This window comes from Coenobita brevimanus, chromosome 55 (assembly GCF_032717465.1).
Source record: "Coenobita brevimanus isolate Jiangsu-jjx chromosome 55, ASM3271746v2, whole genome shotgun sequence".
NCBI lineage: Eukaryota > Metazoa > Arthropoda > Malacostraca > Decapoda > Coenobitidae > Coenobita > Coenobita brevimanus.
The window spans coordinates 52,315,079-52,328,827 of record NC_137008.1 but is presented as its reverse complement, the minus strand read 5'-3'; the positions used below and the strand labels follow the sequence as shown (position 1 = coordinate 52,328,827).

Genomic DNA, 13,749 nt, shown 5'->3' with positions numbered 1-13,749 from the left:
AACTGCTTGTATCAGAAAAACGTTGTGCTTTGGCATTGTCACCAAAGGCTTGCTGAAGCAACTGGTGAGTTTCTGCAGCCATCTTGTTGATCTTGAAGCAGAATTTGATGCAGGTCCTTTGTTCCATGAGGTCCGCCATTCAAAGCCGCCAAACCACCTACACACCATGTTACAATAGTAAGCATAGCTCAATAACATGTCCACTCAGACACAGCCAGGGCCACTCTGATGCACAAGGGGTGCTGCTGACTTCTCCTGGCAGCAAAAGGCTGAACTGCAAACGGTTGGCTGAAATTTCCAAATTTTAATTCTTAGTTGATGATTGCATCAAGGTTGACTTGTAATATTGTGTAGTGGTGTTGTTTCTCTAAATATGAGCTGTTTTTATAGTTTTCTTTATATGTTACAGATCCTTTGGATCCGGCGTATGAGAGTCCTGCGTCGAATGCTCAAGAAGTACCGTGACAATAAGAAGATTGATCGTCACTTGTACCATGAGCTTTACATGAAGGTGATGTTTAAACTTTTAAACTGTTAAACTGTATTTTTGCCATTTCAGCCACAAACACTGACACCCAGACTTGGGGGAGATGTTGTTCATTCAGAATGGATGGGCTATTTATTTTCATGGTGCAAGGATGTTGTTAGGGTTGACTGGGGAGGGTCCTGACCATAAGCCAAATTATCCACTTTATCACCAGGTGCCATAATTTGGTTATATGGTTACCACCCAATGTAGTAAATGGTTTCATGTACACTGGGAAACCATTTACTACGCTGGGTGGTAACCATATTAGCCTGTGGTGCCTGGTGGTTTAGTGGGTAATTATATGGTTACCACCCAATGTAGTAAATGGTTTCATGTACACTGGGAAACCATTTACTATGCTGGGTGGTAACCATATTAGCCTGTGGTGCCTGGTGGTTTAGTGGGTAATTAAGGCACTCCAATCAGATTGAGCCATTGCAGGTTTATATCCAAGGGATGGTTGGAGTATATTGCTTACATGCAGCCACCCAGGGGTGAGTGAGGCTGGTCACTCTCATCTTAATTATCAGGACCAACTTGCCTTGCCCCAGGCTCCTGAGCCCCTCATAGGGCAACACTGGATTAGATAATAATGATGATGATGATGATGTACCTCCTTCAGTTTGGATTCTTAAAATGTTGCTAGTTGTGTTGTAGGTAACTTAAGCCTGCAGTCCAGTAGGTTCATGTTCTGATGATCTTGGAGCCACAGCAACAACAGCCAAGCTGTTAGTAACTCAAATAGCGCCTTCCTCTTATTAAATCTTTCCTTTTATTTCCTTTAACCCCAGGTTAAGGGTAATGTCTTCAAGAATAAGCGTGTGTTGATGGAGTACATTCACAAGAAGAAGGCTGACAATGCACGTGCCAAGATGCTGAGTGACCAGGCTGAGGCTCGCAGGAACAAGGCCAAGGAAGCACGCAAGCGTAGGCTGGAACGTGTGGCTGTTAGGAAAGCAGAGGCCCTTAAAAGCAAGGAGGACGTAGAGTGATGCATGTACCCTAAATAAAGGATGATATGAAGACGTGTTTCATTCTTAGTCTGCAGCTATAGTACAGGTATGTGTTCTGTTCAAATTTCATATGAACTTTGAACGGGGTATACAGTACTTACATTTAGGGGATAGCAAAAGTATTATCATCATCATCATCTGGACCTCCTTTCTCACCCTAGGGCAGGGTGAGGAGTAGCAACGTCCAGACAGCCCAAGTTTGCCCAGTCTAATGGTCCATGCTTCCATTCACTCATCATTCAAGCCCCCGTAATCGTGGCTTTATCTAATACAGCAAAAACATTCACCACATTCTCTAGCTTCACATAAAAGTATCCGATAGGGTCATTCCAGATGCTGTCACGTTAAAAAAGGATGCCGAATCCCTGATCATGCACTTCTCACAACATTCATCCAGCCAGCTTGATCTCTTGTCAGTCCCCCTAGCCTCACTGACTTCCATACCTCTCTTCCTCACACACTCATCCACCACATCCCTCCACCTTCTCCTTGGCCCACCTTGCTTCCTCCTCCCTTCAGATTCGTTCAGATATACATTTTCACCACTCAGTTGTTATCCATTCTCTTCACATGATCATACTATCTCAGCACCATACCACCTCTCCTTGATTCTGGTGTCCACAGACTTTCTCACACCATGCCTTTCACAATCACATTATTTCATATCCAGTCCACCTCTGTACTCTACTGTACATACATTCCTCAGCAGTCCCATTTCCACTGCTCTCACTCTTGACTTTTCATTTTCATGCCACACCATAGTCTCATATCCATATGTTAAAGTTGGCACTAACACTCCTTCATGTAAGCCTCGCACAACTACAACACTAAGGCCTCTGTTTCTTATCAAGGCCTTCATAGCACCAGCTACTTTCCTTCCTTGTGTCACTCTTCTTTCCACTTCTCCACATTTTCCTCTCTTTTCCATCACTATATCCAGGTATTTGAACTCACCAATTCCAGTCATTCTCCATTTCACTGTAACATCACACTGGGAGTCAACTTCTTTCTCAACAACCATCACTTTACTCCTTTCTACATTTACTCTCAAGGCACGACACTCACAGACATGAATAAAACTCGGCATCAGTCTACCAAGTTCTTGTCCAGCACTTGCAAGTAGTACTGCGTCATCAGCATACAAGAAGTTTGAGATATTCCATCCATTACCAACGCCATCCGTTTCTCCATTACTCGTGTTTGTACTTATTTCATCACCCCATCCATGTATATACTGAACAACCTTGTCGCACGCCCACACCAATCGTGAACCATTCACTTAGATGCCCGTTTCCCCATGCACATGCTTCACTACCATCATAAAAACTCTTGACAACCCCTAGCACCTTATCATCTACACCATACATGCACAAAACCTTCCACAGCCCTTCTGTCTACTTTGTTGTATGCATTTTCCAGATCCATAAATGCCATAAACACCTTATAGTCCTCACAAGCCTTCACTGTCTGTCATACTGCAGATATTTGATCCACACATCCTCTACCACTCCTAAAATCACCCTATTCATCACTTACTGGGACTTCTGATATTTCACTTACTTTCTTTATAATAATTCTTCCATATACTTTCCCAACCACACTCAATAAACTTAAGCCACAGTAATTCCAGCACTCATTTTGGTCACTGCATTTTTGTACAAGAGTACAATCACAGCCATTTCCACTCTACTGGCAAAGTATCACTCATCCATCCTTTCCTACATATCGTCAGCAAGCATTTCATTCTGCTGTCTCCACTCACTTAATCATCTCTGCATACACCTCATCAATCCCAGTTGCTTTCCCATTTTTCAGCTGCTTCACAGCATTCTTCACTTGTGCTAGTGTCATGTTTCCTGGCACTGCATTCCTTCTCTGCACACACACGCAAAACCAGTCTTATTTACAGTGGCTCTGCTTTCTTTATTCCCATTCATCAGGCTTTAAAAATATTCATTCCATCTGGTCCTTACTTCATCCCCATGGGTTAATAATCTACCGCTTACATCCTTCACACTTTCACATTTCTCTCCTCTATTACTACCACATTTCCGCACCTCTTTCAAGAATAACTTCCTCTTTTCAGAGTAATTTGCATTCATTTTTGTTCCTAAATCATCATTTACCACCTCCTTTTTCCTCTTCATTAGTCTATATGCATCTTGCACTCAGTATATTCAGTTCTTATTTCAATTGAACCCTTTACTGTAACCACTCCAGCCACCTTTTCCTCTTTTCTTCCACTGCTCTCTCAACCTCTTCATCCCACCATGCCGTACCTTTCTTCTTTGTTGTTACTCTTCCCACATCACACACCACTTTAGCATTCCTAACTAGGCAATTCCTATATTCATTCTACAGGCTGTCCAGATCCATTTCATTCCAATTCACTGATTCCAGCTCCTCTCCTGCTTTGGTCCTGTATTCATCTGCCATTTCTTTGATCCTCAGCTTCTTGACTTTCAGTCGTTCTCCCTGACTGCTCCTCTCCCTCTTGGTCCACCTCCCTCCTCTGAGCTTAATCTTGCATACCACAACCATATGATCTGACAGACCCCCACATCGTCCTCTCACAGCTCTCGTATCAGCAACCAATCCCGGCATCAACCTCTCTGTGAGCATGTAACAAATCAGGCTTCTTTAAACACGATCCCTGTTCCCTCTATACCATGTATATTTATGTCCAATTTTGTTTGAAATACGAGTTTCATATGCACAGGCTCCTTTCCTGACATATCCTTCAGTTGCTTCCCTTTATCATTTTCTCCTGGTTCTCTGTCACAACTCATTATGTCATCCTCAGGACCAGTGCCTACTCTTCCATTCATTTCACCCATTATGATCACTTTATAGCTCGTGGGCATTTCTGCTACTGCTTTATCCAGCTCATCCCAAAACCTGTCTTTCTTTCTCTCACTCCTGTCATCACACGGTGCATACGCCACAATCTCAGCCACTTTCACCATCTCAAACTTGAACTTGGCATACATACACCTCAAGCTGACACATTTGTAGTTTCTCATTCCACTCTGCCACACCTCATTCATCAACAGGGCAACTCCTTCCTACCGTAGCATCTTCCCTCACCCATTCATGCCCGACTTCACACACTTTACACCCTCCCACTCCTTCACTTCACACCCTTTCATCTTGTTTCACACAATGCCATCACAGCATACCTCGCACTCTTAACTTTTGTCATGATTAAATGATTTTAGATAGGGGAATCTGGGGGACACTTAACCTGGCCAAAATCCCCGGTAATATGGTTACCACCCAGCATAGTAAATGGTTTCCTAGGTACAGGAAACCATTTGGCTTGACCCTCAGTGTAGAGACCATAAGGCATCCCCACATGAGTGAGTGGATGATGGGTGCCCCCATCTACCAAGTATTATACAGTAAGAAATTTTAAGTGATTGTGCCAATTCATCCAGAATACTCCACATTCAAAAAGGCTCTAGAATCCAAATGGCCTTTATATTTTTCAACAGCTGGTACAAAAAGGAATCATGTTAGGAAAATGCATTGCAGTGGAGACTGGTGTCAGGGTGACAACAGTGTGGGTGTTCCCCAGGTTGACAAGGGTAAAAGCAACAGTGCTTACTTCCAGTAAGCTTTTAAATTACTCATTGCTATAGCAACATCAAGCAGTTGAGTTTCTTTCTTGCTGCTTACAAAGGAAAGATTGGACTTCGTGGACATCTTATTGTTATAAATAACCCATTTTTTCATGAGTAATTCCAAGTTCAGCAGCTTTTTATAATATTGTCCAGGTTGGAGGGAATGCTTTGTATCTTGCACCCAGTGCCTGTTGGTAAATTATGCACACGAACTGTCCCCCAACATAATAGATTCATCTCGCCATTTTCATTTCAGACTTATGTATTTGTGAACAGTTGTTCTGTCTCCTGTGCTTCTCATGGGGCCACATGGGATTGGATAATAGATAGATAGATGTTCTGTCTGTTGCTAGATGCCTTAATCCCGTAAGGGGTGGCCACAAACAAATTGCTTCCATGTCGCTCCTTCCCCCACCAATTCACTCCCGTTCCCAACTTGTACCCGCTTTCTCGTAAACCTCTCCACTCCATCACTCCATCTCATCCTCACCAATTCACTCCCATTCCCAACTTGTACCCGCTCTCTCGTAAACCTCTCCACTCCATCACTCCATCTCATCCTCAGCTTCCCTTTCCACCTTATTCACATGCACTCCCCTTGTTGGTCTCTAGCTCTCCATCTTCTCCACATGGCCAAACAACCTCAGTGTATTCCTCCTAATGCATTCTATCACATCCACATTCACACTACGATGCTTCTTTACTTCCTCATTAGTCAGTCTCTCCATGTAACTCCACACAGTCCTCTTATATAACTCATTTCCACTACTCTCTTGACGTGCCCTTCCAACAAGATCCAAGGTTCACTTCGATTTGTTTTTATTTCCATGCTCACCTACCAATGACATAAACTATGAAGTGCCTTTAACCTGGAGAAAGTGCTTCACTGGGAATAGTTATAGCAGGGGAGATGAGTATATGGTGTTAAAGAAAGCTGTTAAAGATGGCATTGTAACCTGATACAGTGAGAGTTTTGAAGTAGCTGTGAGTGCAAGTGAGATGACTCTCATTACTACAGTGGTATGTCAAGTGTTGATCTCTACAGTGTGCTTGCAGTTTAGTTCATCATCATCCAATTCTGCATTGCCCCATGAGGAGCGTAGGAGCCCGGGGCTAGGCAAGTTGGTCCTGACATTTAAGATGAGAGTGACCAGCCTCACTCATCCCTGAGTGGCATTATGTGAGCAATAAACCCGTCACCACTTGGATATAAACCTTCACCAGCTCAATCTGATTGGAGTGCCGTAATTACTCACTAAATCACCAGGTGCCAAAGTTTTGTTATATGGTTACCACCCAGCATAGTATATGGTTTCTTGGTGTACAGGAAACCATTTGGCTAGTTGTGTAATGAAAGTAAACTGAAGTGAACTGGTGCCATTTAAGTATGTTAGAGCCATGGCATCTCAGTCAGGAGAAAGACTCAGATTCTTAATTAATGTATTTATTGTATCTAGAAAATGTACATGAAGCATTCTTGAAACACAGGGATGTCACAACCCTTACATAAATATTCCATCAAACTAGAGATTTAGTTTAAAGGGTCTAACCACATCTCAGACCTAATAATTAAATCAAGGTTTCTGTTATACAGTATTTATTTACACAATTACAGGGCATTCAAGTTTCATTAAAAAAAAAAAAAAAAAAAAAAAAAAAAATGCAGAGTATCTTGTCAGTGAATGTGTTCTTGCAAGTTTTTTTTTTCATTGGTTACTCACATTTACCTAATGGTACTGGGATGAGATTCGTAACATAGAACTATGGACTGGTATATTCTGCACAGTTCTTTCCTTAGTTTAGAGAAAATTTTGCATGTAACTATGTCAGCCTCAGCCTTGGGAAATATTATACAGGGTGCAGTCTGATGACTGGCTATCCCCCCTGCCAGGACTCTCATACAATGTCTTGCAAATAGTCGAGAGAAATATAAGCACTGCAACATATCAGGTCCCTTCTAGTGGATAGATTATTTTTAAACTGGACACAAAATCTATGACCAACTCCAGCAATGGTACAGCAATCCAGACACTACATTCATCTGTTCAGTCTGCATAACCTAATGTAGACATTCATAGGTTTTATATATATATATATATATATATATATAATGCCTATGGTATACTGTATATTCCAGCAGATAACAGAGAAGTGATACAAATATTACTAACTACCGTACTGAATACAGCTACTGTATATTAGTGTTGGAAACAATTAAGCAAACGTTATCATAACCTAGCATTTATTTGCTACATAAAATAGAGAGAGAGAGAGAGATTAAACTGTAAGTGCTTTACCAACATCCACTAATGTAGTACCATGCATTAGGGGAAGTATTAAACAACAGCTGCAAGACCTTATATAAGAATATGTTGCATACGCAAATTATACAGTTCAGAACATGCTTATGATCTGACCAGGTACATACATAAACTCAAGTGATTCTGTTGAAAGGGGGGGGGGAGGGGGTAATACAGGCTGAAAACTAACACTGTAGCTAATCTTGGTAAAACACTGAATTTCTTCTGCCAGAAAGCTATTCTGTAAGCTTTGGACTTCTCTGAGCTAAGAGGCTAGAAACAGTCTCCAGTAAATGTTACAGTATAATGACACTCAGAGCTTATTTCTTGATAAACATTGACGACTAGTGGACTGACTCATTGTAATGTAAATGGTTGCATTCAGACACTGCATATTGAGTGATAAGTTCATACTCAGTCACTTCATGGCTTTGAAGGACTTGGAATAATGGGTTATGTTGTATAAATTTCAATATATCTAGTCTTATTGTTACATATTCCACTCAGCAGTTTCAAAATATTACCCATTACAGTCAATCTTGGTTTAATTTAAACAGCAGGGATGGGAGAATATCACTTATCCTCTGGTGCCACCTCTCTCTCTCTCTCTCTCTCACACACACACACACACACACACACACACACACACACACACACACACACACACACACACACACACACACACACACACACACACACACACACACACACACACACACACACACACACACACACACACACACACACACACACACACACACACACACACACACACACACACACACACACACACTCACACACACACACACACACACACACACACACACACACACACACACACACACACACACACACACACACACACACACACACACACACACACACACACACCACACACACACACACACACCACACACACACACACACCTCATGCTTGCTTCTTCCGGGAAGAATTATTTAGAAGATTAAGATGCTCATGATTTGTTTCAATTTTTCCTATGTAAGTAGCAGGAAAGCAGATCAAGACTGCATAATGTTGCTATGGTGATATTTTTTTCCTGGGGAGGGGGGGGGGGGCCAAGGTGTTGCAGCATATGTAGTGATATGGTATACTGTACTTAACAAAATAAATATTTGTGCCCTCTATTACAATAGCAGAGCATACTTGGTTTGTGCTGGGAGGTGTGAAGCTGTAATTGGTGCTTAGACCACCAGATACAACTTTTATTAAGAAAACACCTTCCATCATACAATCCCCCCCATGAGACTCAAATGTTATTTGTCATGACAGACCCTGCAGTTTGAGAGTTAAACACTAATTTTGACTATTTTGGCACAATTTTAGACCCAACTGATAATTACTAAAGTATCAAAATGCAATTTATGCTTGGACTGGGGACTGCTGCATCTTGTCAGTACAGCCTAACACCATGTGTCAACATTTCTACTGTTAATATAATATTTTATGTTCTGAATTTGATATAAACAATACATTAAAAAAAAAAAAAAAAAAAAAGGCAGTTGTATTACATACAGTGTATATATATATATATATACTGTATATATATATATATATATATATAAAGGAGAAATGAGAAATTCTATAAAATATTGCAACTACAGTACAATAAAGAATCCCATCTTTGGAGAATGCTCAATATTAGGTAGCAGAAGAAAATAATTACTTGTGAACTTGCAAACAGCAGCAGCAATACATAAGTACTGAAAAAATATGAGCAGAAAAAGATACTGTACTGACAAACCTTGTGTATTCATGCTATTGACTAAAACATACCCTTTGATTGCTAGATGTAAGCAGAGCTCAACACCCACTGGACCATACTATACTATTCTTAAGTTACAGCATGTCGGTGGGCAGTGGCTGCCTTCATACCCATCTGGTGGTTTTCATATTTTTCAATGGTTGTTGTATGCATCTAGCCAACTGAAACTGCTCCTTAGACTCAGATTGTTATACCATAGTAATCCATATACATGTGCACCTTTTGAAGACATAAGCAAACTGCATAACTGGTATGTTAAGGGTTTACCCAAGTACAACTTGGGTGCCTAAGTGGTTGTGGGAAGAATGCACACAGGATACTATTTTTACTTTTGTTCTCAATACTACACTGATCTTCTGTAAGTCGGGAGTGTGAAATAGGTACAGTAATATTACTATAGGATAACTTAACATTTGGTTAACCGTAATTTCAACTCCCCCCCCCCCAATATCTGTACAGTATACAGTATTCAACCCCTTCAATGTGATGACGTCAATAAACAGTTTGCTCTTGTTAGTTCTAGACTAATTCAGTTTAGGGAAGGCCCCTAACTGAACTGGTCATTGAAGGCAATATCCAGCCCATCCAGTTCACAAATTACTGAGTTACACGAAATAGTCTGGCAGCAGCAAGAATAAAGTGAAATGTCAAGTGAAGGGGCTAAGTAAATTCTGTAATGTTTACAGAAATGATAAAGTACATTATTTTTAAAAATCTGTGTGGGCCTCAAAAAAAAAAAAAAAAAAAAAAAAAAATGCAGGTTTCCTTATATTTCTGTACCAGTTCAGAAGGGGGGAGGGGGGACAATATGGGAATACTTTGGTACAAATAGCAAATGTAATTTCTATTCTCAATATGTATTTGTACTCTATTCATATAAGGAGTGCTGGTACACAAAAATGTAGTGGCTCAACTTTTGTACAACAATGACTCAATACACTGAAGCACAATACAGCAGAGAAACTTCAGATGGTCAGTCTACCATACTGTATTGAAGAATGGATTCACAAAAGCATAACTTTCTTATACTGTTAACAAACCTTCCAATGAAGCACATTAAGTCCAAAGGGTGAAAGAACCAAGCACTAGTTACTGAATTTGCATTATTTTAACAGCTGAAGAATAAGAATTAAAGTATTATACTGTTCAGGCATACCCCGATATCCAGTGGTGTTGTATAGTGTTCATACAGCGAGTTGCCAGACATTCAGGCAATTTTCCCCATAAGATACTGAAGAAAAGCCAGGGATGCATTCCAGGCCCAAACCCAAATTCATATACCTCACTTAATCAATAAGGACTGACACAGAAACACCATAGGTAATGTTATCCTCATAAACAATACTACTGCTCAAAATGTGACCTCAAACATCACATACAAACATGTTACGGCAATTTAATGATGACAAGCGAAAAATATTTGTCAATCAAGACTTTTTGGAATGGTAGCGGTGGTGGTAGTGGTGCAGCATTTGGCGATGCAGGAAGGTAAGGTGGTGGGAGGTGCGGTGCTGATATGCGTTTGGGGGAACGAACACAGCGAGAGTGGATGAGAGCGGGCCAGTAAGGCAGCGCTGAGCATGGTGGGAGATGGAAGAGGGACAGGGAGAGAAAAGAGGGGTGGATGGAGGACCGGGAGAGCTGCGAGCACTACCACATCCGAGTTTGGACATTCGCATTTCAAACCTAGGGAGCAGTGGAGTGTTCAGGGTAGCAAATTGATGGCATCTAGATTGTGGGAATGTTCCTCAATTTCTTTTGTTTGGTGTAGCAAGTGTTCCATTATTGGGATCCCGGATATTGGGGTATGCTTGTAGTAATAATTAGAGCAGATAGAAGGGGACAATGGGTACTGCGTCATATAACAGTGTGTTAGTTGCATGAGAACTGACCAATTTATAAGTGAGGGAGCTGGAAACGGAAGAACAATGAGGTGTAATTGATATGGCAGCCCAGAGACTTGTCATGGCCATTCCGTGGGAGAATTCCAAGGAGGGGACAAGGCATTGTAGTGAGATATAGTACAATGATACATTCAGCATATGTCTATGAAGTAAATTTCCTATTTTGAGACAATTTACTTGAATACATCTCATGGCTAACTGGTTAGAGACACTGGTTATCCCCCTTAAGGTTGCTTCACCCTTTTGACTCGAGGGCCTCAATACAGTAGTACCAAAAATTATATATCATATGATCTGATCATGGCAATATTGCTTGTTTGTACTGTTTAGCCTAGATCTTGCATGTAATACTTTCATACAACAGGTCCTACTGTAGTTGTTTATATTTTCTATTTTCCTTCACAATTTAGGTACATCTGAGACTCATGATATGTGATCATGGTGTGGCCCAATGGCTCTGACTGTGAGGAGATCTCTTAATAGGTGGGGAAACATGCTTTACAACACATGAAAAAGGTACCACATGGAGCTGAAATGAGATTCACAAACAATCTTAGGATCAGTCTCCTGTCGTAACTAACTGTTGCTGCAGGAAGTACAAGAGACTTGGAAGGTTCTGCAATATCCTCTCCGTGTTCTTCCCGCTTATAATTATGTACAAATTTCAGTCACAAGAGGAAAATTATCATAAGCAGTTTTGTGTATCTCAGTGCTGGAATACACAATGAACACAAAGCAAAACACAACATAGAAAAAGGTGCCACTACAAATCAGATTACAACATCATTAGTGACTAACTTGTGGCAATGGCCAATTAATACCCTACAGGGTAATAGTACAATAATTTGCATAAAATGTAAGAGATGGGGGCAGGCAGGTCCGCACATTTACTGATAAAAATAGCTAAAAGAAAATACTGTACAAAATTCCCACTTAATATTAAAGTCAAAGCTCACAGATCCAAATTGTTAAAGAATCCAGATGGTTCCTATATTAAAATATGTTCCTCTTAAATGGTAAAGGTTCATAAAACATGCATGTCAAAAGAATGCTTGGTGTGAGGTGGAGATGGCTGTATCATCTGTGTTATGACAATGTGTGGTGTTATGACAAAGGTTGTGGAGCAAAATGTACATGCCACTTAACTTGTACGTTGGTACACTGTATGTAGTACCTCCAGTTATGTATGTTTAATTATACATCCCTTTCAGAATCCAAACTATTTAAAAATCTGAACATCGCTTGATCCCATGCATCTCAGAATTTTGAGCTTTGACTTGTTCTGTAAGTGCAAAACTAAAAATGTAGAGGTATAAATCAGAATTCTACTGTGTTCCACAATTTGTAAACACAGTTGTGCAAGTTACTGTACAACTTTAGATAGTAACTTCAACTAAAGTACAGATATTTAAAAATTAATCATAAAACAAAGGTATCAACAAATGCTTGGACACCTGCACCAAATAATTAACCTAAATAATTGCATAGCTACAAAATGTACTGCAAACTTGTCCCTAAAACTCATAGGCATAACAAAGGGAAGTTCTAAAATCTGCCTATTTGCAGTACCTCAGAAAGTTAACACGTATTGTTACATGGGAGAAGACTACCTCCTTCATTCACCTCAGACACAACAGCTTCATCCCTTACCAGTCACTCAGGTTAGGGCTGTGAATATGATGGTAACCTCTTCATTATCATGATGCCTTTCAAGTCTTACTATGATCAGACAGTCTTATTAAGTTCAGAGATATATATATTTTTTTTTTACTATAAGGTGGTATGTTTTTATAACCACCTTATCCAATAGGACACACCTATACTGGGTAGGTCATCTAGTACTGGAGGGGATAAAACACACGTCATCACTGAAAGGTTTATCCTTTCAGCACAATGATGCCTTTCTTTTAAACTTGCTGTTATTGTATAGCTTTTGTTCACTTTCAAAATGATGTATTGAACTTTCAAAAGGATGTACTGAATTAAAGTTTTTAACTTTCACAAGAAGGGGTGGAAAGATAGCTTCATAAAGTGGCCTGATTTAACCACGAGGTTTTGCTGCGTGATTATATAAATATCTTTCATTTCCTTCCTTATCCCCTGATGGAGGAGGATGGACCGCAGGAAAAAGGCAACTTAAGTCTATAACACCGAGTTCACGTCCTGACGAGCCAGGGGCCATGTCAACATCTCCCATAAACATAATACAACTGTCTGTTAAGTAACCATGATGAAGACATCATACTGAAATGGTTAACATAACATACAAGTAACCCAAGAGCTATCGACTAATACAGGCAGTCATAGTTTTGTTGTCATGTGTAATGGGACTAAGCTAAACAAAACATAATTAATTATCCTAACCCAACACAGTATCAACATCACAAATGTGTGGGATTGGACCTAAAATAAAACATGAAAACAAGAAACTCATAATACTGTACAGTGCACAAATTCAGTCTGGTGGAACTGCTTTGGTGTAAGTAAAGAAGAGTGGGACAAAAAACAGGAAAGGAGAGCAGGTATAGACAGGAGGAGGAAAAAGGACAAGAATGAAAGGAATATAAAACAGGAGGGTGGACAGAACTGGAAGAAA

The 13,749-nt window shown here is 40.3% G+C and overlaps 1 protein-coding gene across 1 annotated transcript in view; it reads left to right on the top strand.

Annotated features, from left to right (window-relative positions):
* Positions 1 to 1,552, top strand: part of RpL19 (ribosomal protein L19) — a 32,707-nt gene extending 31,155 nt beyond the window's left edge. Inside the window, exons 4-5 of the mRNA XM_080273534.1 lie at positions 410 to 511; positions 1,321 to 1,552. Of these exons, the coding sequence (XP_080129660.1) occupies positions 410 to 511; positions 1,321 to 1,521 (303 nt within the window). The 3' untranslated portion in view covers positions 1,522 to 1,552. The remainder of the gene's footprint in view (positions 1 to 409; positions 512 to 1,320) is intronic.
* The last annotated feature ends 12,197 nt before the right edge of the window (positions 1,553 to 13,749 follow it).